This window comes from Lontra canadensis, unplaced genomic scaffold (assembly GCF_010015895.1).
Source record: "Lontra canadensis isolate GAN:19392208 unplaced genomic scaffold, GSC_riverotter_1.0 scaffold124, whole genome shotgun sequence".
Classification (NCBI taxonomy): Eukaryota; Metazoa; Chordata; class Mammalia; order Carnivora; family Mustelidae; genus Lontra; species Lontra canadensis.
The window spans coordinates 3473936-3499332 of NW_022631118.1; the positions used below are offsets into that span (position 1 = coordinate 3473936).

Below are 25397 nucleotides of genomic sequence, written 5' to 3' on the forward strand. Positions count from 1 at the left end.
TTTAAAAAAAACAACAACAAAAAACCCTCTAAGAAAACTTGAAAGAGAAGGAACTTCCTTAATTTGAAAATGGGTTCAAAAACCCTTGGGCTAATATTTTAAATAATGGTGAAATATTAAAAATGTTCCCAGGGGACGCCTGGGTGGCTCAGTTGGTTAAGCAGCTGCCTTCGGCTCAGGTCATGATCCCAGCGTCCTGGGATCAAGTCCCACATCCGGCTCCTTGCTTGGCAGGGAGCCTGCTTCTCCCTCTGCCTCTGCCTGCCATTCTGTCTGCCTGTGCTCACTCTCTCTGCCTCTCTCTCTCTCTGACAAATAAATAAATAAAATCTTTAAAAAAAAAAAATGTTCCCAGAATTCAGGAACAATACAAGGATGTCCACTATTATCACTTTTATTTAAGGTTACACTGAAGGTTCTCAACAGTGCCTTAAGGCAAGAAAAAGAAAAAAAAGATCTAGAGATTGAAAACTGTCATTCTTTGCCAATGGCATGATTGTGTGTGCAAAAATCCAAAACAGTGAACAACACACTAGAATTAATGTAAGAATTTAGCATTTAAAAAATGTCCTAATCATTTGTTGCAACAAATGATTAGGACATTTTTTTAAAAATCATAGCATCAAAAAACTCATCTAGATACCTAGGAAAAAATCTAATAAAAGTTGTTGAAGACCTATATACTGAAAATACTAATTTTCCAATATATTTCCTAAATTTCTGAGAGAATTTCAAGTTTGAAGTAACTGGAAGTTTTTATGATGCTCATTCATTGGAAGATTTAATATTTTTTACAGCAAAGTGAAAGAAAGAATAACATACAGCTATATACAACAACATGGATAGATCTGATAGATACAATGTTGGCCAAAAGAAGACAGACAAAAGTACCTATTGAATGATCTCATTTATATCAAGGTCAAGAACAATCGAAGCTAATTTGTGGTGACAGGTGAGAACAAGCAGTTAACCTTTGGGAGGTATTGACCGGGAAAGGGGCATAAGTGAGTCCTCTGGGGTATGGATAATGCTCTTCATCTTGACCTGGTGATGATTTTATGAGTTTATACACATGTAAAAAAGTCACAGAGGCATGTATGTGTCTTGTATATTTTAGACTCCTATCAAAACGCTTAAAGAAATTTAAAAAGAGTGTTTTAAAAAAAGTAAAGGGAAACCACTGAAAGGGTTAAAGGAGGTGAGTGACATGATCCTATTTAAGTTTTAAAAATATGTTTCAGGTGACAACCTACTGGAAGACGGCGGGAGCGAAGCTGGAAAACCAGGTAAGAGGCTGCATTGCGTGGGTCTAGAAAGAAGTCATGGTTGCTTAGACTAGAACCGAGAGCACACACTGGAGAGAGGTGCGGGAGCAGATCTGTAAGGTAAAGAAGAGCAGAGGGAAGTGTCCGGAATATCTTTTTGGGTATCCACCCTAGGAAATGGAAGACGAACAGCAGAGGAATGCTGGAGGTGGGGGTGGAGAATGGAATTAAAACTTGGGGTGGGAGTAGAGTGGGGGGTGAGGTCTGCTGGGAACAGTTGAGGCGGGGCTTGAGAAAGGGGCCTAGAGTTTGCACGTTCGGATAAGAAAAACTTTGGAGGATTAAGGCGCGCATGGAGAGGCGGGAACGTGGCCTTGTGAGGAGTGAGGCGATTGTAAGGACCGGACGGGGGAAGGCTGCGAGGGCTAGGATGCCAGCCGGGCATCGCCCAGGAGGCTCGGAAATGCCTGACCTAGAGCGCGGGGATGGGCGGGTGTCGGCCCGGCCTCAGCCTCCAGGCGGAACCAATTGTGACGGCGACGAGGTTTCCCACCGGCGCTACAAAGGTGCCACACGGGAGGGGCGGCGTGCGCCGGCGTGACGCGGCCGCGCGGAATGGGCAGGGCCGAGGCCAAGGCGGCGACGGCGGCGGCCAGTGCTAGAGGCGGCGGCACGACGAGGCCCCTCAAGCCCGACCACCATGAGCACCAAGCAGGTCACTTGCAGGTCGGTGCGCGGCGCCGCGGTGACCGGGAGCGCAAGGCCACTTCACTTTCTTTCTCATCCCCCCAATCCCCCGCGCCGGGCCCCGAGCGGCGGGTGCACCGCAGCCCCACCACCAGGGAAACTGAGGCAGGAGCGGATTCTTGAGAAGTTGCTCAGCTGTTCGCGGTCCGGCGGTCCGGCTTCTCTACGCGGAGCTCGCGCTGCGGCGTGAGACCGGCACCCGGCGTGGGTGCTGGTGTGTTGGGGCGGAGACTCCGGGCGACGCCGGCGCGGCGGCCTTTGGGCTGGAAGAGCGTGCTGGCCTGGGCGGTGCAGGGCGCTGGGGCCTGGCGGTGGGGGTGGGGCTCTTGGAACTTAGAGTTTAGCTGGAAAAGGAGATTCGGGTAAAGGGAAGCTAAGTGGTCGTTTACAGATGGAGATACCGCGCAGGAATAGGTTGTTGATCGATGATAAGGGGGCCTCGAAGAAGCTTCGGTCCCGAAAGCGGGCTTCGTTTCCTACGATTTTTTAGAACTCGCATGCAATCTAAACTTGCAGAGAGTCGGCAAGTAAGAATTGTGCGGAAAATAATAATGGCGGGTAACGTTTACTGGAAGTTGGTGAAGTGCTTCGCATATTTCCAAGTGCTCTATATTCACGGTCATTACCCTTCACAGTAACGCTACTAGGCAGATATGATGTCCATTTTACAGTGCAGGGCATTCGGACTGAAAGAGATTAAGTGAAACTCTTACTGAGACACCCATTTACGTGGAGAAATACAACAGTGATGGATGGATGGTGTAGAAAATTCAAAACCGGATGCCGCACTGTGGCTGCTCCTGTGAAGCAGAAAGAGCTTGGTTGTATAACACCCTCGTTCCCTTGGTGAACCTGTGGCTTACCGATACCGGGTTCCTAGTCTTACTGAACTGATGCTTGGAGAGTGCAGATTTTATTTTAATGATTGGTTTCAGTAAAACCTGTGTGGGAAACATTGCCCGGCAAAATCAGTCGTATGGTTTGGTTATGTAATAAGCACTTAAAGTATCATCTGTGTTGTTACGGTTCTTCATTAGCATGAATAATTGAGAAGGGACTATGTAAAAAGTTTTCTGTTAGTAATAGTACATATTAACTGTTCAAGTAGTTGGCTCAAAGCTCAGGTGGCTTATATGAAGCAGTTGTCAGAAATTTGCACATAGTATCTATAGAAAATAATTTTGCTTGGTTATTTGTGCTAGAAGATCTTTTGTGCAGACCTGTGTGTGTTCATTTTTATTTGTATGAAGCAAGTATGAGTAATTGTAATATGAGTAATTGTATAGCACATTCTGATTACTCCTCTTAAGATGTGTCCACAAAAGAGTACACATTTATATAATGCTTTCTAATTGAATCTCAGCTCTGTGTAGTATCTAGTTTTACAGACATCTTATGTTCAGAAGGACTTGAGATTTGCCCCTAACTTCACATCTAAATGCAGGAGCAAAATTTAAATCAGGATCATCTTGGCTTTTTCATTCTGTGCTGGGAGATGGCCTAACCTGAAAACTTTAATTCTCTGTTTCCCAAACAGAGGCATCCTGCAGGATAATATTGCATGTAAAGTCAAAGAGTGGGTTGGAATGTTGGAGAGGGGTCACTTCCTAAGTACTAACTGTTGGGGGTGGGGCGGTGGCTGTACTATGTGCTGGGTTCTCTTTGAGGTGCTCTACCAGCCATATCATGTGTAACCCAGTAACCCTCACTGTTTCATAGTTTGTGAAACGGAATCTCAGCACTGAAATGATTGCCCTGGGTCATTCAGCTTCCAAGTGGCCAAGGTGTGGCATCAGAGTCTATACTTTAAAGGACTGCATGGCTCCAAATAAATGTGGGAGATGCTAAAGTTTCTTCCCTGCAGGAATTTTTAAAGCTTTTCATATGCACATTTGAAAGGAAAATGCATGCAGAAACATAGAAACTAAAAGGGTCTTGCAAAAGGGTCTGAAGGAGTTGGATCTCACAAGGATTGCCTTACCAAATAAAAAACAGAACACTTTCTTAAAGATTTATTTATTAGAGAACACAGGCGTGTGAGAGCAGGGACAGGGGCTGAGGGAGAGAGAGAGAATCTGAAACAAACTCTCTGCGGAGCTCAGAGCCTGCCATGGGGCTTGAACCCAGCACCCTAAGGTCATGACCAGAGCTGAAACCAAAACTCCCAAGAGGCAGACGCTTAACTGACTCAGCCACCCGGGTGCACCCAAAACAGAACACATTTAAATGAAAAAAACTTCAGCATTACCTAGAGTACGAAGTTTACTTTAATGTTTCATAATGGAAAAGCTTTTCTCACTTTCTTATTCACTAAAGTCTTAACCTCCAGACATTGATGATTCACAGGAAATGTTCAAGATACGATTTATTTTGGGGACCAGACCTGAACAGGGTGATCAGCTGGTTTTGCTTTATCTGAGGGTGCAAATTGGTTTTTTGATTTGTTTTCCTGGCTGTGGGATGTGATGTACACGCTTATTCTGAATAGCAGCAACACACAGTGTTAGTTTTGCTTCTATTCTGATACACAGATGTTTCTCCAAGAGTTGGGTATGAGATGCTAGGATTCCCAGTTTAAGGACAAAGACATTCCATATGTTTATTGCTTGAAATGGCAAGAATGGCTGCTCACACAGTTGTGCTGTCAGTCAGCTCTCCTGATTTCTCAGCATGCCACTCTAATCAGAATCTCAAGTTGGGAGTTATTTTTTGCTGATTCTTCTTACTAACCATTTCCCTTGTGTCTTCCAATCTTTTTTCAAAGCGCTGATGCAGGCCTTTATGTCTGCTTTCTTTTCTACCGCCTCTTGTGATAGAGGTCCCTTTGTCTTATCATCACTAGGTGAAGACCTGGAATTTGTTTCCTTAGAGCACCAAGCTTAGAACTTTTAATTCTTTGGAAGTCACAAAACATAAAAGACCTGGTCAGCAATAAGTAGTAGAAGAGCTTGAGTTCTGGAGTTGGGCAGCTCTGGATTCTGATACTGGTACCACCTGTGCCACAACTTCCTCACCTGTAAAATGGACTTGGTAATACCCAACTAGCCGGGTTGGCTAACAGATGAGATAGTAACAACAAATGATCGTGTTTGTGTGGTAGGCTAAGCACTTACGTGCATTGTCTCAGCCAAACCTTAGAGTAGTCTATCATTGCCGTCTAGGAAGTACAATTATTATATTATGAATGGGGAAATTTATATAATTGCTCAAGTTCATATAGCAAGTTCTCTGATTTCAGAGTGTTGACCACTATACTATACTTCATCCCTACTTCTTATACATTTATTTCAGGTCTGCCACTGGGCCCAGCATTAACCCCTTTCCCCCTCAGCAGATCTGTTATTACATGCTGTACAGCCATAAAATTTAAGTCTGAAAATATGTAGAGAAATAGAAAAAAAAAAAAAGTGACACTGAGAATGCAGATTACCCATATACTCAAATATGATATGCAGAAGCATTTTGCTAGAGATATGCTCTGTTGAAAGGCGGGTAAGAAACTGGATTGATTTTGTTTGACTCCGCCCTCAGTTGCAGTTAGATCTGCTGGTGGTTCTGTGGCTAGAAGTGAACCCAGTGTCCTTTGCAACATATAATAGCTACACTGTCTGAAACAGTCCTTTGAAGTCACCCAGCATAAAAGACCCTTTTGGAGTGTCCCCCAGAAATCTTCCTACTTTGGGTCTCCAGCTATGCCCTTCCCTCTTCCAATTACCTGCCCCCACTCCCTACCCCCACCCCAAATTCATGTCTCAGTCTTCTCTCTGGGAAGATACAAGGGATGGTTTGACCATTAGGAAGATTGAACTGTTGGAAGTTCATTACAGGGTGCTATATGAAAGAAGCCTGGGGGCACCTGAGTGGCTCAGTGGGTTAAGCATCTGCCTTCAGCTCAGGTCATGCTTCCAGGGTCCTGGGATAGAACCCCGCATGTGGCTCCCTGTTCAGCGGGGTGTCTGCTTCTCCCTGTCCCTCTGTCACTCCCCTCATTTGTGTGCTCTTTCTCTCTCTCAAATAAATAAATTCTTAAGGAAAGAAAAAGAGGCCTGGATTAAGCTTAGTATAACATAGATGGGGATAGATAGCTCTAAGCCATTGACAAAATGCCCCAAAGGACAAGCAAGATATGTTTAAGCTAGTTTTGTGTTTGTCACTGGGGAGTGAAAATGATGACATATACTACAAAAATAGTACTGAGCTGGTTTCATTTCTTATATAACTCTTGTTTCGTGATCCCCTTTCTTGAAGACACTGATGGTGGTCTAGAAGTTATTTTTGAAGCTGTTTAAATCTCCACTTAATCACTTACAGAAGTGAAATGCCTTACATGAAGTCACCAGCTTATAGGTGGCAAAACTAACTAGAAGCTTCAGTTGGTGGTTCAATATTTGTTTTCTTAATGAGAAAGATAGTGAGTGGGGTTTGAAAGGCAGGTTGTCTGAACAGGACTTAGGGGAGGCAGTAGAATTATAAAAAGGCACCCTTTTAGGACTACCACTAAGAATCTGTCCTTTTGCATGCTTGGTTAACAAATAGTATTTGGTTAAAAAAACCTCTGGAGGTCTCCTACCCCCATGTTTCCTCCCCCACCCCTCCTTTTTAAGGAACTCTTCTTACATAGTTTCCCCAAAATAAACTATTGAAGTATTTACTAGATCTTACTTTTGTGGAACTGTTCATTTAGCCACTTTGAGCCTGTTCTCTTCCAGTATTTGAGTTTACTGATCCTCTTTGTCATTCAGAGTTGGCTCTTGGTGCTGATTTTTTTCTACTTTTATACCTTCAAAGATTGCCATATTTAAGGACTATTGAAATAATGTAGTCTTATAGCATTTCTCAGAATTATTCAACTCTTTAGGGATATAATATTATATAATATACTTTTGTGCCCAGGACTCTTACGTCCAGAGATTGGCTAGAAAGACCCACAGGACTCCACATGTATAATTCTACTGCAGGCTAAGATTTACTACTGTGATAAAGTAAGAAGTCATGGCTAGGTCATATGGGAAAAAGGCACAGATAGCCTCTGGAGGAACCTGTGTGCAGGCTTCCTGCCTTCTCTGCTTCCCATAAAAGGTTACAGAGCATACTTTTCCCCCAGCAAAAAAAACATGTGCCTAAAGAAGTCCATTAAAGATTCACTGCCCAGGCTGGTCACCTTCTGCTTAGCATCTACCGAAATTCCAGACTCCCAGAAGGAAAGCAGATGTCAGCATAAACCACATTGTAGAATGTGAAGACAGTAAGCTAGTCATATCACTTAGGGAAATTTTCTAACCATGTAATGAAACTATTTATCAGTCATGCTCCTGAGGCTAGGCAGGGACCAGCTTGTAAATAGGCTTTTCTAAGGATAGCAGGCTCAGACTTGCTTTGTTAACTCTTTTCTGCACACTTTTAAAGTCAATACTATGGATGAAAAGATCCTTTTGGTATAGGCCTTTTTTTAAGTTCCTTTTAAGTTTCCTAACAACAACAAAAAAAAACCTTTTTGTATAGTTTGTCAGGTTCTGTGCCCCCCCCTTTTTTTTAAGTTAACCTACAGCCACCTTAAAGCAAGTTACTGTATAGCCTGTGATCTAGTGGAAGACTCCCAAGGGGGAGTTGCCTGGGAAAAGCCTAGCTGATGACCTAGGACAAACCCATAGAATGGCATCTCTGTATAGTCACGTAAGTCATAGGATCCTGTTCTCATCATTGGTGAGTTTATTATGTTGGTGTACTTAGAGGTGGCTCTGCTAGCTAAATTCAAGAGAGACCTAAAAATTAGATACCCTTTTCTCATTTTCCTGAGAGAAAAGGAAGTTTTAGGGGGCCTGGCCAATAGTTCCTCTGCTTTTGGGAAGATGAACAGGTGAGGAAAGCTGAAAGTATGTTTAGTGAGTCAGGAAGGGTTGATGGTCTTCAAATCTTGTGGCCTCCAGCTAAGGCAGGCTCCCAGGCCAATCACAGAGGCTGATGTGCAGCATGAATTGTCACTTGTGTTATCTGGCATTCTTTGTCCGGAAAGGGCAGTCTGGGTCTCTCAGGCATTCCTGACTTACCTTAGGGACCTTCCTTCTGTTGCTAAGCCTATCTCCAGTTCCAGGCACAGCCATGTAATTGGTTAGGTTTAGGCTTTCTGTGTTCAGTCACATTTAGTGATGTTTCAGCTGTGCCTTTCTGAAGCTGTTCCCAGGCTTTCTTCATTAGAGACCAGATGTTCCCGACTGTGTGTCTAAGAGGACTAGCTCTCTCCAGTCAGAGGCCTCAGACTAGGAAGCACCATAGTTTGTGGCTGCCGCTAGTGCGTCTTCTTGGTCGAGGGAGGTGAAGTGCACAGTCGGCTGGAGGGTGAGGTCTTCCTGGGCTGGTCCACAAAGGAAGGCAGCTTATAACAGTTCAGTGCACTGAAAGATGGGGTGCAGTGTTTTTGACAGAGGCCACAACATGGGCAAAGGCAGAGTGACAGGGAAGTCATGGTGGGAGAAGGTCAGGGCTATCTGGGAAGACTGGAGTTGGGGTCCCCATCCTAGCAGTTTGACCCTCTGTATGTAAGTTATCACCTCTCTTTGAGTCTCAGCATTTGAGAGTTCATTCTGCCCTTTAGTTAACATTTGTATATGTTTGAAATTTTCCATAAAATGTTTTTTTAAGTAAGTTAAAACATAGGTTCACAGATAAAGCTCCTTTACAAAGCAACCTCCTGACGCTCTTCCCCTGCACTTTTCAGCCCTCTCCAAATCTGTCTTCCACCCTGAAGCTCAAGTGGCTTTTTCTGAAAAAAGCCTGGGAAAGGGTGTGTGTAATAACCATACAAGCATGCCTCCGAAATAGTGCATGTTCGGTTCCAGGCCACTGTGATATAGCAAATTTTGCAATAAAGTGAGTCAAATGAACCTATTTGGTCTCCCAGCATATATAAAAGTTAGGTTTATAATGTAGTCTATTAAGTGTGCAGTAGCATTATGTCTAAAACCACGCACATACCTTAATTTAAAAATTGTTTCTTGATAAATTCTAACCATCCTCGGAACTTTCAGCAAGTTCTAATCTTTTTGCCGGTGGAGGGTGTGGTCTCAGTGTTGTTAGCGGCTGACCTGTCACAGTTGGGGATTGCTGAAGGCTAGGGTGGCTATGGCCCTTTCTCAGAATAAGACAATAAAAGTTGCCACATTGATTGACTCTTCCTTTCACAGTTTCTCTGTAGCATGTGATGCCGTTTAATAGCTTTCTACCCACAGTAGAACTTCTTTCAAAATTGGAGTCCCTCCTCTCAAACCCCTCCACCGCTTTATCAGCTGAGTTTATGTCATATTCTAGATCTTTGTTGTCATCTCAGCAGTCTCCACAGCATCTGCAATAAAAGCAGATCTCACAAAAACACTTTCTTTGCTCATCCATAAGAAGCAACTCCTCATCTGTTCAAGTTTGATCACGAGTTCACAGCAATTCAGTCATGTCTTCGGACTCCACTTCTGATTATAGTTCTTTTGCTGTTTTCACCATATCTGCAGTTGCTCCCTCCAGGGAAGTCCTGAACCCCTTAAAGCCCTCCATGAGAATCAGAATCAGCTTCTTCCAGACTCCTATTAATGTTGATAATCTGACTTTTTCCCACAAATCACAAATGTTCTTCATAGAATCTAGAATGGGGAATCCTTACTGGAAGGTTCTCAATGGACTTGGCCAACCTCCACCAGAGGAACCATTATCTATGGCAGCAGTACCTTTACACAGTTTATTTCTTAAATAAGAAAACTTGAAAACTGAAATCACTCCCTGGTCGCTAGGCTACAGAATGAATGTTGTGGTAGCAGGCATGAAAACAACATGATTCTCGTTCATCTCCACCAAAACTCTTGGGTGACCAGGTGGATTGTCAGTGGGCAATAGTATTTTGTCAGGAATCTTTTTTTTCTGAGAAGCAGGTCTCAACAGTGGACTTAAAAAATTCAGTAAAACACATTGTAAACAGATGTGTTGTCATTCAGGCTTTGTTCTATTTATAGAGAACAGGCAAAGTAGATTTAGCATAATTCTTAAGGGCCCTAGGATTTTCTGCATGATAAATGAGCACTGGCTTCAATTTCATGTCACCAGCTGCATTAGATCCTAACAAGAGGGTCAGTCCTTTGAAGCTCTGAAGCCAGGCACTGACTTCTCTCTAGCTCTGAGGGTCCTCGATGGCCTCTTCTTCCACTAACAGGCTGTTTCATCTGCACTGGAAATCTGTCGTTTAGGGCGGCCACCTTCATTCGTGATGTCAGCGAGATCTGGGCGACGTGCTGCAGCTTCTGCACCAGCACTGGCTGCTTCACTTGGTCTTTTCTGTCACGGAGACGGCTTCTCTCCTTCCCCCTCGTGAACCACCTCTGCTGGCTTCACACTTCTCTTCTGCAGCTTCCGCACCTCGCTCAGCCTTCACAGAATGACAGGGAGAGGGCCTTGCTCTCCGTGAGGCTCTGGCTTAAGGGAATGTTGTGGCTGGTGTTACCTTCTCTCCAGACCCTACAACCTTCTCTGTATCAGCATTCAGGTTGTTACACTTTCTTAACCATTTGTGTGTTCACTGGAATAGCACTTTCAGTTTCCTTCAAGAACTTTTCCTTTGCCTTCACAACTTGGCTAACACTTGGGTCCAAGAGGCCTAGCTTTTGGTCCGTCTCAGTTTTCAGCATGCCTTCCTCACTAAGTTGAATGATATCTGGCTTTTAAGTAAAGTGAGAGGCTTGTGACTCTTCATTTCACTTGAACAGTTAGAGGTCACTATAGGGTTATTAATTGGCCAAGTTTCAGTATTGTGTGTCAGGGAATAGGGAGCCACCCAAGGAGAGGGGGGAGAGATGGGGAACGGCCTGTTGGTGGTGGAGTCAGAACACACATTTATTGGTTAAATTCCCCATTGCGTATGGACAGTGTTCATGGTACCCCAAAACAATTACAATAGCAACATCAAAGATCACTGAGTATAGATCACCATAACAAGTATAATAATAATGAAAAAGTTTAAAGTATTGGAAGAATTACCAAAATGTGACACAGAGACATGATGTGAGTAAATGCTGTTGGAAAACGGCACCATGCTTGAAACAGTCTTGCCACAAACCTCCAATTTATAAAATGTATCTGCAGAGACAATAATAGGAAGAAGTATGCCTGTAAACAGTTTTCTTTGTGACAGGACTCTCAGAACCTTTCCTCTGCTACTGTGTGTTGTAAATCTCTGAGAAAGAACAGACTGTGCCATTTCCTAAGTTGACTCGACTATGGGTCCTTTGTTATCCTTCATTTTAAGATGCAGTCATCAGTATTTCAGCTGACACCAGGGTAACTTGGAGCACAATTAAATGATACTCTGGCCTCGTCTTTTAGCAGGCTTGTTTGTGCTCCCTCACAGTGCCTCCCTTCTGTGCATTTTTCTTGCTCTCTTCTCTCTCCTCTGTCCTATGGGTACCTCCACCACTTTGCAGACTGTGCTTGGGCCTGACCTCCTCAGGGATGTTGGCCCTCTCTCAGTTCAGTTCATGGTATGTGTCTCCTCAATACTCTTCATGCTTTGTGATAAGGCACAGGTCACTGTTGTAACTGTCAGCTTAATTGTCATTATGCTTTACTACCCAGTAGATAGTATAATTTTCATTTTATAGATCAAGACAGTGAGGCATGGGGAAGTTTATTTTGTGACTTGCTCTTAAACGGCAGGGCTGGATATTGGGTCCAGGTCTCTGATTCCTTTATAACCATACCCTTTAAGTTCCGTGAGAACAGGGAGAACAGTTTTTCAGAGTATTTGAGTCTCACATTTACATATGTAACATCTCAAGTCAAGAGGGTCTATCTTAAAACAAATTTATGGGGTTTTTCTTCCAGAAAACAGTCATTAAATAAGTTGTGATGCATCAAAAATCATTGTGTCTTAGAATCAAATATGTCTCTCTCCAGTGCCTAATAGAGCCTTGATACATAATACATGTATAATAAGCATTTGTATGCTAGATTCAAGAAATATGGTGGTTTTATAAAGCAAAGTGTGCCTCTGAAAGTTCTATGCCCCTGCTTATCTCTTCAGATATTTTATGCATGGTGTGTGTCGGGAAGGAAACCAGTGCCTGTTCTCACATGACTTGGCGAACAGCAAGCCATCCACCATCTGCAAATACTATCAGAAGGGTTACTGCGCCTATGGGACTCGTTGCAGGTAAGAGCCCCACAGCTGCTGCCAGCTGTTCTATCAGCTTAAATACTGTCAGGGACTTGGATCCTTCATTTGGAGCATGGGTGTTGATGAGGGGAAAATTTTTCTTTTTTAAGATTTATTTATTTTAGAGAGCTTAGTGGGTAAGGGGCAGAGAGGGAGGGAGAAAGAGATTTCCAAACTGGCTCCATGCCCCGTGCAGTCCCGATGGCAGGGCTCAGTCTCCTGACCCTCAGATCATGACCTCAGCTAAAATCAAGAGTTAGATGCCTAACTGAGGCACCCAGGAGCCCTGATGAGAGGAAAATTCTAATTTGAAAGTAATTTAACAATTAAAAGTACAGAAGATCATTTTGAAATCTGTTTCATTATAATGAAAGTAATTTTAATTTTTCAAAACACTTTTCAGGCCTTATTCTTATGAGTCTCTTATAAAATTTTACTCACTGTGTGTGTGTGATCTTTTCTCCTCACTTAACATGTCACAAGCTTTTCTCTAAGCTGCTACTTTATTTCCTAACTAATTTTATGTTTCATAATGTTAGTATACCATCATTTTATTAACTGTTCTTCTCTTAGTTAAGTGGTTTCCGGTTTTTGTTTTGTTTTGTTTTGTTTTGTTTTGCTATGAATACCCTTGCAGTGAACATTTCTATGCATACAGAGGCTGCCTTTTCCCTCACTCACATCTATAGACAAGTTTTGTAGATTCTAAACAGGAAAACATTCCAAAAACCTGTTCAAGTGCTTTTATAGTGAAGGACTGGTATATTCTTTTCTGTGCTGAGTGGAGGCTATAGAAGTTGCCCACCCACTCCAAACCCCCCACCCACCTACCCCCAGCCAGTGCATGTCCCAGAGAGACAGTCCAGGAAAGGCCGTTTCAAGCTCTTAACACTGGCCGTCATTAACTTTTGGGGCACTCCTGCCAGAAGAACATGACTCCGGTGTCAGGAGACTTCACTTCAACATCTGACTGGAATTTTCAGGATTTCTGTGTGTGACCTGGAGTATTTTGTCCTCCAAGGACACTTAAGTGTGGTGATAGACAGCAGTGTACCTACCACTCACTCTAAATTACCAGGCATTTCTTACTAATTGGTAAGCCTTTTTTTTAAAATATGGGAAAAGATCGTCTCATTCTCCACCTCCACAAGTGGAGCAGAGGAAAAGATGGTCCACGTCTAGGGAGTGCGGGAGACATGTGCAGGTAGTGTGTCCCTAATGCATTTGCTGTGCGTTTTGTTTAGATACGATCACACAAGGCCTTCTGCTGCAGCTGGTGGTGCCGTGGGCACCATGCCCCACGGCGGGCCCTCCCCAGGTTTCCACAGTGCTCACCCTGCTTCCGACCTCACTGCATCTATTGTGAAAACGAACTTACATGAGCCTGGGAAACGGGAAAAGAGAACACTGGTACTTAGAGACCGAAGTGAGTGAACAGAGTCGTTTCGTTGTTTCTTTGCAAAAGCAGTCCTGTTTGTGCGTGATGTACCTTTCTGGCCCTCTCTTGTCAGAGGGCTCCTGACCTAGTCCCCTTGCCCGCTGTTCAAGTGTAGACACCAGACCTGTCCTTAGAAGAGCTTCCTTTGGCTACAGAGCGTTCAGGTGATGTGTTCTGCCTGCGTTCTGGGCACACTGCCAAGTCTGGCCTGACAAGACATAAAAAGGGTCCTTTTGTCAGTGTGTAACTGCTGTCTCCATGGAGTGGTTGCCCAGTTCTGAGAAGCACCAGGCCACTCATCTCAAAGCTACATAATTTGATAAAGAGCATGTTTCACTGTTTTACTTCTAGGTCAGCTCCTAGTCTTAGTTACTGTGCTCAACCAGTTTGGTGTCTTCAGTTGCAGTTTTGGTAATAGAGCAGCATATTGGGGTTTGGGGAGGAAGTAGACTGCAGATCATAAAACTTATTTTTATTGGCTGGTCCTCTGCAAGTAAAGGGATTTCTGATTCTGGAATTGTGTGGCATAAGCTAGGTAGATTCCATCCTAAGCAAACAATCGTGCTAGTCAAATGTCCTCTCTTAAGAGGCCAGAAGTGAATACGGTGGGAAGAAGGCCTAGAGGGGTTTGACACTGGTCTCAGGACCCAAAGACTCACTAGATTTTCATTCTAGTTTGCTCTATGATAGGTGTCTTTACTAATATAAAGAAAAGCGCTGTATTTTATTGACTTCATTCTAAATTCCCATAGACTTACATTTTGGTGTTTAAAAAAATTATCATTATTATAATTTTTTAAGTGTTAACTGGTCAACGGGTTGACATTTCCATATTTGTCATTTTTAAACAGCAGCTTTCCTGTTCTTTTGAATATCATGTCTGTTTTGTGAATTTTCTGTGTTGCCAATTATGTTCTTTCCTTTTTAAAAAAGTCATGATTATAGTAATGTCACTGTGAACATTTTATACTATTCTTTCTGGTTTTCCCTCTTGCCCTGTTTTTTTCTGTGTGATCCAAACAGTGAAATTCCCAAGGTCAGAATTACTTAATCTGTTGGGTCTTTACTAGCTGCTTACCACAAGGTTTGGGCCAGATTTCATTTATGTGCGTGCTGTGTGTTTTGTATTAAGATCTCTCTGGCATGGCTGAAGAAAAGACTTGCCCAAGTATGGTGAGTCATCCAGGAGGCTGCAGTGATCCCCAGAATAGCCCAGAGATGAAGCCGCATTCCTACCTCGATGCGATCAGGAGTGGCCTTGATGACCTAGAAGCCAGCAGCTCCTACAGCAGTGAGCAACAGCTGTGTCCCTACGCGGCGGCGGGGGAGTGCCGATTTGGGGATGCTTGTGTCTACTTGCATGGAGAAGTGTGTGAAATCTGTAGGTTACGAGTCCTGCATCCCTTTGACCCAGAGCAAAGGAAAGCTCATGAGAAGGTAAAATTGCAAGCCTTTGCTTCAACTTATTTTAAGAAATTTAAAATGCGCTAAATGACAAAATTGTTGGTATTCCTGTAATCATCTCTCGGTCAATAATACCCTCAATATGTACATGGCATGTTTATAATCCTGTTTCCAAGTTCTTTTTCCTGTTGTCATTTTGAAAGTTTTTGATTATTTAGAATAAAGAAAAAGGGAAGAGGTATTGCAAAGTTCAGAGAACAGATCTAACTCAGGAGTGTGGTGTGTGTGCGTGCGTGTTTGTGTGAGAGAGAGAGAGAGAGAGAAACACACACACACATCCTCCATAGGTTTACATATCCTTGTGGCTGGGGTCCAGCCACGCCAAGTTCTAGAGAATTTGAGGAGCCAAGTGTTAGAAGGGACCTTTCAGGTCATTAGGTCCCCAGTGTTCATGGAGATGTCGCCTCACACTAGGCTCTGTGTGCATGGCATGAAGGTGGGTAAGAAAGACAGGAGCCCACAGCCTCAGCGTTAGAGCTCATGATGACGAGCCGGCCATGGTGCATAGAGGCCCCATTGTCTTCCGTGGGGGTGTTCAGGGGAGTGCAGAAGAAGAACTTTCCTCTGCACCCAGGTGTGTTGAGGGCTTTGTGCTGTACATGTGCTTGGTCTCCCATCTGTGTCCACCAGGAGCTCCCAAGGCAGAGTCTGGGTCTTCATGCTCTTGGCATTGACTCTCATGCCTGATACACGGAGCTTCACCTGGGAGTATTCAGCACCTGCTTCCTGAATGAATACCTTTATTAAATAACTTGTTCTCTTGAGAAGTGGTGCTGCTTACCTCTGAGTCTGGACGACCAGCCTGATGTTTCAAGTTAAGGATTGTTCAGCATTTCTGATATTGGTGTAGTTCAGAGTGGGTTAAGGGTGCCCAGAAGAGCCCGGAGACCGGGTTCCCAGGCTCTGGGAACTCTGTGATTCCATGAAGGGCCTCGAATCTTTTGGGACCTCCATAGACTCGGTTCTAAACTGGAGGTGACCATGCCATGCTAGGAAAGCTGGGCAAGTGATGGTGTGAAGTCCTTTTTGTGGTCTGAGAGAGCTTTGTGTCCAGCAGCCCAGAACCTAACAGTGTGGCCCTCCTTTCTCTCCATACTTGAGATCTGCATGTCGACTTTCGAACATGAGATGGAAAAGGCCTTTGCCTTCCAAGCAAGTCAGGACAAAGTGTGCAGTATCTGCATGGAAGTGGTCCTCGAGAAGGCATCTGCTTCTGAGAGGAGATTTGGGATTCTGTCCAACTGCAATCACACATACTGCTTGTCCTGCATCCGGCAGTGGAGATGCGCCAAGCAGTTTGAGAACCCAATCATTAAGTAAGTGTAGCTAAGGGTCTCCGCTGTGGAAGCCTGGGCGGGTGTTTGGGCGCTGCCTTCTGTCTATTCTTCATCCCCCACACTGTCCTTTAGTGTGAAGATACAACTGGCAAGTCCAAGCCTGTGATTGTAGGAGCCTGGGCACATCTAGTAGCCTTCTTGAGCCCACGTGCTTCTCCTTTAAAAAATGGGTAACAACTCCTGCCGACCATCAGAGTGTTTGCGGACACTCAGCGGGGGTCATCTGTAGGAGAAGGTGTTCATAGCACTGGCCTTTTGGACTCCAGCACTAAGTTACTAGTGGTTTGCCTTTAGGCTGATTTCCACCTTTGATTTTACTTTTTTTATCTGTAAAATAGGGTTGTTTGAGGATTAAATGGAATAGTACATCTAACACATCTCACGTAAGGTATCATACACAGGATGTGTTCCATGGAGCCAACACAGGATTCTGAAATTCTGCAGAGAGCCGGGGGAAGAGCTTACTCATACTGAAAAGTGAATGTGTGCCGTGTACTGTTAGAAACTCTTCACACACAGTAGCTCATAGTTCTCAGACCCAGTGATCATTCTCATTTATAGAAAACAAAACTGGGGTAGAGTGAAGTCAAGCAATGTGCCTGAAATCCCATGTGTTTGGTCAAATAGCTGCTTTACTGAGATAAAAGTGGTTTCTAGTCATTTCGCAGTTGTGGCCACCATCACTTCAGTCTAATTATAGAACATTGTCATCATGCCAAAAAGGAACCTCTGTGTGCATTCACTGCCCATTTCCTCCCTGCTCCTTCCGGCCACCAGCGGCCACTCCTCTGCTTTCTGGCCTCTGGCTTTGCCTGTCCTGGGCATTGGTTGTAGATGGAGTCCTACGACATGTAGCCTTTCTGGGTCCGCCTGCTTTCCTCCGGCAGACCGCCCTCAGCGCTCACCTGTCCACACGTGCCTGGGCTCCCTGCGGGCGCTCCAGGTTGAGAGCCTGCCCCATGCAGATGTCCACAGTTTGTGCAGTCCTCAGTTGACAGGCATTTGGATTGTTTCCTTCTTTTGGTTATTAGGGATAATGCTGCTGTGAATACTCAAGGACAAGCTGTCATGTGGCCAGTGTTTGTTTCTTTTGGGTTAGAGGGCTAGGAGTGGGTTGCTGAGCCTTACGGTAACTGTTCAGCATTTTGAGGAGCTGCCAGGCTGTTTTCCACAGTGGCCACTCCAGCAGCATAGGAGGGGTCCACTTGCTCCCCAACCTCATCAACTCTGGTTATTGTCTGTATTTCTCATTGTAGCCATCCTAATAGGTGTGAGGTGGTATCTTAGGGTTTTGATTTGCATTTCCCTGATAACTAATGATCTTGAGCATCTTTTTCTATGCTTTTTGGCCATTTTGCAGAAATGCCTACTCGAATCTTTTGCCCATTTTAAAATTGGGGTTTTTGTTTGCTTTAAAGATTTTATTTTTGAGTAATCTCTACACCCAGCGGGGGCTTGAACTCACAACCCTGAGATCAGGAGTTCCGTGCTCCTCTGAGCCTACCAAGGCACCCCAAATTGAGTTGTGTTGAACATGTTTTTAACAGTAAGTAAGGTTCTACACCTGAAACTAATATTATACTATATTTTAACTGGAATTTAAATAAAAACTTAAGAAAAGAGTAAAGAAGGTTCTGAGAGGATTGTGATTTCACCTTGCGGAATTTTGGGTTGGGAAACATTTGGAGTGCTCATGCATTTGAGCAAGGGGTTTGGTGGTGCAGTGTGCACTAGATTTATAACTTCGTCTCTCCCATATTAACCCTGATTCTCATTTCAGGTCTTGCCCAGAATGCCGTGTGATATCAGAGTTTGTAATTCCAAGTGTGTACTGGGTAGAAGATCAGAATAAAAAGAATGAGTTGATTGAAGCTTTCAAACAGGGAATGGGGTAAGTACTTTGAGCTCAGATAGGATTCTGGTGCCTGCCTGACAAATGCTTGTATTTACATACCTTCCAACCCCACAAGGTAATGTAATTTTTAAAATTTCAGCTTTGAGATATAATCAACAAATAAAATTGTAAGATATTTGAAGGGTCATCATGGTGATTTGATCTACATTGTGAGAGGATACTCCCATCTTTTTTTTTTTTTTTTTTTTTTGGTGAGAACCTCTAGGTTCTACTCTTAGGAAATTTCAGTTTTTTAAACAGTGTTATCAGCTGTAGTCACCATGTTTCATCATGTGTTCATCTATGTATTTGTCATAGAGCTGAAGGTTGGGACCCTTTTATCAACTTTTCCTTATTTGTCCTACCCCTTAGCCTCTGGCAACCCCTTTTTTACTATGTGAGTTTGCCTGTTTATGTTTGGTTCAGACACCAGCAAGTGATCTCCTGCAGCATTTGTTTTTCTCTGTCTGGCTTATGTCACTTAGCATAATGCCCTTGAGGTCTGCCCATGTTGTCACAATGGCAGGATTTCCTTTTCTGTCCCAGCTGAATAATATTCCATTTCATGTATATTCTACATCTTCATCCATTCATCTCTTGACAGACACATGGGTCATTTTGTGTCTTGACTATTATGACTAATGTTACAGCGAACATGGAAGTGTAGATAATTCTTCTAACAGATGTGAGGTACTATCTCGTTGTGGTGGTGATTTGCATTTCCCTGATGATTAGTGATGCCGAGTGCCTTTTCTTGTGTCTGTTGGACATTTAGATGTCTTCTTTGGGAAAATGTCTGTTCAGTTCCTCTGCCCATTTTTAAATGGAATGTGGTGGTGGTTTTTGCTCTTGTGTAAATTCTTTATGTATTTTGGATATTACCCCCTTATCCGGATAGATGATTTGCAAATATTGACTCCCATTTAGTAGGTTGCCTTTTCATTTTGATTGATTTCCTTTGCTCTACAGAAATTTTTTAGTTTGGTGTAGACCCTTTTTTATTTTTGCTTTTGTTGCCTTTGTTTTTGGTGGCAAATCCATGAAGAACATTGCCAAGACCTATGTCCAGGAACTTATTGCCCTCTGTGTTTTTATGTTTTCAGGGCTTATGTTCAAGCCTTCAGTTTGAGCTGATTTTTGTGTATGGTGTAAGATAGTGGTCCAGGTTCCCCAACATCCTTTATTGGAGAGATCGTCTTTTCCCCGTTGAATATCCCTGGCTCCTTTGTTGTAAATTGACCACATCTGCGTGGGGCCATTTCCAGGCCCTCTGTTCTGTCCCACTGATCTATTTGTCTGTTTTTCTGCTAGTACTATCCTGTTTGGGTTACTGTAGTTTTGTAGTACAGCTTGAAATCAGGAAATGTGCGGTCTCCAGCTTTGTTACTCTTTCTCAGGATTACTTTGGCAATACACTGGGATCTTTTATAGGTCTTACACAATTTTGGAGTTGTTTATCCTTTGTCTTTGAAACATGCCATTGGGATTTTGATAGGATTGCTTTCAGTCTGCAAATTGTTAACGCCTTTCATTTCTTTCAGCATACAAGCCTGTTTCATCGTCTCTGCTAAATTTAGTCCTAGGTATTTTATTCTTTTTTGACGTAATTGTAAGTGGGGTTGTTTTTTTTCTTAATTTCTCTTTCTGGTGGTTCATTGTTTGTCGATTTTGTATCCTGCAACTTCACTGTTACAAGATATGGATGTAGTATGTACATACATTGGAACCCAGCAAGGTAAATACTATGATTTTTTTTTTTTTTTTAAGAAAAAAAAGGTGGTTTATATTTACTCAGATATTCAGCATTTCCATTGCTCTTTGATTTGGTATATAATTCCTTCCAGTTGGTATAATTTACCTTCAGCCTCAAGAACTGCCTTTATTTAACATTTATTGAATCTGCTGATGATGAATTCTTTTTTTAGCAGAAACAGCTTCTCATTCTTAAAGGATATTTTCACTGGATATACTGGTCTGATCAGTCCTCTTTACATCTTTGTCTCCTTTTTCAGTGAATATAATTTTGGGTTAATAGTTCGTTTCTTCATTTCCTTTTAGTATTTTGCAAATGTTATTCCACTATTTTCTGGCCTCTAGTTTCTCAGAAGTCCGTGATAATTTAGATTGTAGTATGTAGTTTTTCTGGGGTTGCTTTCAAGATTGTCTATCTTCATTTCCAGCAGCTTGCTCTTTTGCCTGGGAGTGGTTTTCTCGGAACCTGTAAGGTTTTGTCATTCACCAAATTTACGGAAATTTTGGCCATCAGATTTTTTTCCTGCCCTTTTTCTTCTTCTCCTGGGACTCTTACTAACATGTAATAGACTGATACTGCTGCACAGAATTTGGGGTCTGTTCATGTCTGTCCAGTTTCTTTCCCCTCGCTGTTAATCTTGTCCAGTGGTAGCTGCTTTGAACACCTTGTCATCTTGAAGTTGGTTTCTAGGTCTCATTTCCTGATTCTTTGTATATTGAATCATTTTGGATTATAGCCTGCCAGTGTTATCTTGTCAAGATTCTTGGATTCTCTTAAGCCATAAAGCGTTGATGATCTTACATGCAGGTAAAGTGTTTAAATTCCAGCTTTTGGGCAGCAGTTCTCATCTGTTTGGTTTTCTTATCCTCAGCTAAGTGGCTGTGAGCTTCTGCTGCACTGATGTCTGGGCCAAACCTTTGGACTGAATTAATACATCGTATTTGGAGTCCTCCCTCTGGTGCCCTTCTCTGTGTGGGACTGCTTCCCCACTTTCCAGTGGGTGCTCTCCTCCCAGCCCTGTTCGTTGTTCAGGCCAGGGAGACTGTGGATTTGCCCCTGGAGTTTTAGACACCTAACTTTGGCTTGCTCTAGGCCAAAAGCTATTTTTTCTAAGAAAGATAACTCTCTTCTTGCCATTCTGTTCTTTTCAGTGTCTGATTTCTTGGAATCCTCCTGCTGTTCATGTTCCAGTGCCTTTGGGTCTTTTAAAAATTGGTATTGCTAGTTAACTGCCCGAGGGTTGGCTCTGGGAGAAGTGTGCTTCCCTGTACTAAAGGGCACTGCATGTCACCTTTTTTAATGTTTCCTTCAGACTGCCTATCCGTTACTGAAGTTCCCCCTCACATGTGGTGGCATATGTCCGTCCACCAGAGGGCAGGAGTGGCAAGGCAGAGGGGCCAGCCTCCAGGAAGCTGCTGTGCTGGAGTGGCCTGGAAATTCTCGTGTTCTTTCTGTTTGGGTCTTTTCTGGCCTTAGTTTTCATTGATGATGGTGTTTTTATGCATTTCACACAGATTTACTGTGCACCTACTATGGGCTAGGGCCTTCAAGCTAAGCACCAGTGGGGGACATAGAGTACAGATTAGTAAGATAATTTCATGGGAAGTTACAAAAGGGCAATTATGATACGTGTTTTCTGGTGACATTCTTCACAAGAGGCCCAAGCCACATGTCCCAACAAAGAAAGCACTTGGAGCCACCTGAGAGCATCAGGAAAAGCAGCATGGGGCTCAGAGCCATGAAGCGTAAACAGCTATCACGTGTATTGGGGGTGAGGGGGAACAGAATGGCATGGGTGCAGAATGGTACACCTGTTGTGTGGGGGGAGCAGTAGGAGTGGAAGGATGTGGTAGGACCTGTGGGATAGACTGCATTGAAATCTAAGGGGGCAGAACAAGTGACTGTTGGGCATGCTCCTCAGTCGTAGTGTGAAGAGGCTGGAAGCTGGTGGAAAGGAGGCCGATTAAGAAATGACTGTGGCAGGCGGGTAGCAGAGGACAGTACCCACATGGCTTCAGCAGTATAGGGACAGAAGGGACGGGGTGACTGGGGAGGTGCTCTGTAAGCAGGACTAACAGTCGGATGGGGGAGCTGAGAACAAGGCGGCAGTCTGCGTGCACTGGAGGCTTTTGTCCTTGGTGACCAGGTAAGGCTGGGAAAGGAAAAAGCGTGGTTATTTGGGGGCAGGACTAGAGCATGATTTCTGGAACCTGTTGAGTTTATTAAAACCAGGGTCCAGCAGCAGTCTGGTGAGAACTCGCTGCTTAAGCAGTTATCGAAGGTTTGCTCAGAGCCTCAGGGGTGGAGGCCATGATAGGGGTGGATGCACACAGCTCTGCTCGGATCCACTCCCCAGCTGGTGCCAGGGTCAGACCTGGTGGGAGCAGGCGCCATCCGGACGAGCGCGGTACTCCTTCAATGGACAGTTGTGAAGGGAACTTTCTTGGTGCTGCTCTGAGGTCTCAGCCACCCTCATCACCGATCTCTGCCAGCCTCTATTTTTTTTTTTTTTTTTTTTAAAGATTTTATTTATCTATTTGACCGAGATCACAAGTAGGCAGAGAAAGAGGAAGGGAGGCAGGCTCCCTGCTGAGCAGACAGCCTGATTCGGGGGCTCAATCCCAGGACCTTGGAATCATGACCTGAGCCGAAGGCAGAGGCTTTAACCCACTGAGCCACCCAAGTGCCCCTCTGCCATCCTCTTGTCTGAGAAGACAGAAAAACACTGGCATCAAGGAGTCCCCCTTCCTTGTCATGTCACTGTCACATACCCCAGCTGCCCCTGGTAGCAGCCTGCCCTTTCTACTGTGATACGGCTTTCTCTGTGCAACTTCCCTTCCTCAGCACTCCCAGACGCCCCCTTGCCTTCTTGGGCATCTCTACCTCTTCTTCACCATGGAACCATTTATGATTGTAGAAGTCAGATTTCATTTAAGTAAAAAGGAACAGGAAATTTCTGGTTGGTGGTTTTTTCCTCTGGACCCTGAAGATATGCCTAAAAAACACAGCAAAAAGTTAATTTTTTATGTGTGTATTATATTTTATCCATTTAAAAACAATGCTCTGAGAAGGGGTCCATAGTTAAGAAGCCTGCTCTAGATCTAGAGGGTAGAGACCAAGGAAAATTGGAATGAGACCTGGAACTTTGGGCAGGGGCTAATGTTCACTTCTTTTCTGTGCCTCCTCAGTCAAGGCTTCCTCTTCCTTGACATCATTGCTGGCCAGGAGGAAGGGAAATTTCCCTGGGTGGGGTTCCTAGTGGGACTTCTAGCTGAGGCAAATAGCCCAGCTTCAGAACCTTGGAGCCCAGACAGCTGGCCAGGAGGAGCTGTCAGGCCTGTGCTCCCCTGGAGTCCCCTATGCAGGTTCAGTTCTGTGTGAGGCTGCCATGTCACCATGACCGTATGATCCACCTTGGAAATCAGCATCCTAACCTCACTGAGCCTCATCTTCCCTGCTTAGAAAGTAAGGCTCATCTAGTTCTGTCATCGTAGGCAAGGATGGAGGAAGGCCTTGGTTCTTCCCGGCCCCAGGTTCTCCCAACATCCTCTGACTTTTTCTTTCTACTTTTCAGGAAAAAAGCTTGTAAATACTTTGAGCAAGGCAAGGGGACTTGCCCATTTGGAAGCAAATGCCTTTACCGCCACGCTTATCCTGACGGGCGGCTGGCAGAGCCTGAGAAACCTCGGAAACAGCTCAGTTCTGAGGGCACCGTGAGGGTAAGGACTTTGCCATCTCTGTCAAGGACACTTACTGGTGGCATTTCCAGGTACTGCTCCTGGCCCTTTCTCTGATAGCTTTGGCAGCAGGGAATGGAGTGGGTAAGCAAAAGAAAAATAAACTGGCCTTCACGTTGCCTTTAATAACCAGGTATATTTGCTGGCTGTTTTTGCAGTTCTTTAATTCAGTGCGGCTCTGGGATTTCATTGAGAATCGAGAAAGCCGGCATGTCCCCAGCACTGAAGATGTCGACATGACAGAGCTTGGGGACCTCTTCATGCACCTGTCTGGAGTGGAGTCATCAGAACCCTAAGTAGTAGACGGTTCCCCCTGCATCTTGGGCTCTGCCGGCCAAGCCTTCCCTAAGCTAGGGTGTGCAGAGCTTCGTTTACTGCAACCCAAGGTGGCACGTGGCTTGGATTTGACTGGGGTTGTACTTAACCTTGGTCTCATCCCCTCTCCCGTTATTACAGCCATGGGAGGAGTGAAAGATATAAAATGACCCAACAAGTATGTGGAATCGCTACTTTTCTAGTTGATCTCTTGAGTTGCACTCTCAGGCTCCTCAGGGGAACCAGCTAACCAGCCAGAGTTTTGATTGATTGCTTTTAAAAGCAGCCTGGCTCCTGTCCTTGAGCTTTAGCTCCCTAGAAACCGTCACCTTGCAACTGCCCTTAAAGCAGATTTGTTTTCCTTGACAAAGGATTCTTCACCCCTGTGAGATGATTCCTCTGTAGTGGATTTCCCTAGTGTACTTAGTGTGTAGCCAAAAACCATTTTTTGAAAAGCTCTGTATAAATCAACTTAAAGTGGGCACCGCACACCTTAGCATAAAACTTGTAGTGCTCTTTGGTGTCCCCCGTCAGAGCAGGAGTTGCCCGTGTGTTCAGTCAACAGAGTGTAAACCTTCTTCCCTGTAAGGGCAGGGGCTCTTGGAGCAGTGGGAAGTGTAACGCAGCAAAGCAGAGGTACAGCCCCTCATTTCTGATTGGTGTTGGGGCCACATGCTCCAGGGAAACACCTGCCTGTCACCTGTGGGATTCCTTGGGACTCTTCTTGGGCTCATGCCCCAAGGGTCACTTTACTAGGGGTTCAGCACACACATGCTCTTATGTGTGGCCCCTGCTCACCCATTTGATCTGTAAAGCGTGGCTTTGATTGCCAATTTTATAAAAAAGTTAACGGCACCCAACAAAGTTTCTACTTCTGACCCAGCATTGGTCCTAAAAGAACAAGTCCTCTATGCTAAGTTGTGACTTTAATTGAAGGAATATAACATTGTGAATCAGAACAAACTCACCCCAAGCCTGAATTAATCTATTTTTATAAACCGCTTATAGAGATACCAAATATTTTATAAAATGCATTAAAGTGTGGGTAGAAAAAGGTCTACTCTTACCTGAGGTTAGAGTGGGCTTTTTGGAGAATTTTTATAGTTAACTCTTTAGTGAAATGTGACAGCACAAAGGCTGATGTAAATTCCTTCCCAGTAGAGGCTCCGGGCCCATTTCCTGCTGCTTGTGTTCTTGCTCCAGGAGGGATGAGCAGATGGGGGAGAGTTCAAGCTTCGAGCTCAGTAGAAGGAAAGAACAG

At 44.1% G+C, this 25397-nt stretch overlaps 1 protein-coding gene across 1 annotated transcript; it reads left to right on the plus strand.

The window, feature by feature from the left end:
* The first annotated feature begins 1854 nt into the window (after nucleotides 1-1854).
* Nucleotides 1855-25095, plus strand: MKRN2 (makorin ring finger protein 2). Its single transcript, XM_032841493.1, has 8 exons — nucleotides 1855-1991; nucleotides 12067-12195; nucleotides 13443-13624; nucleotides 14769-15073; nucleotides 16202-16416; nucleotides 18218-18328; nucleotides 23659-23803; nucleotides 23980-25095. Exons 1-8 carry the CDS (start codon nucleotides 1966-1968, stop codon nucleotides 24115-24117), a joined length of 1251 nt encoding a protein of 416 aa, XP_032697384.1. The 5' UTR covers nucleotides 1855-1965; the 3' UTR covers nucleotides 24118-25095.
* The last annotated feature ends 302 nt before the right edge of the window (nucleotides 25096-25397 follow it).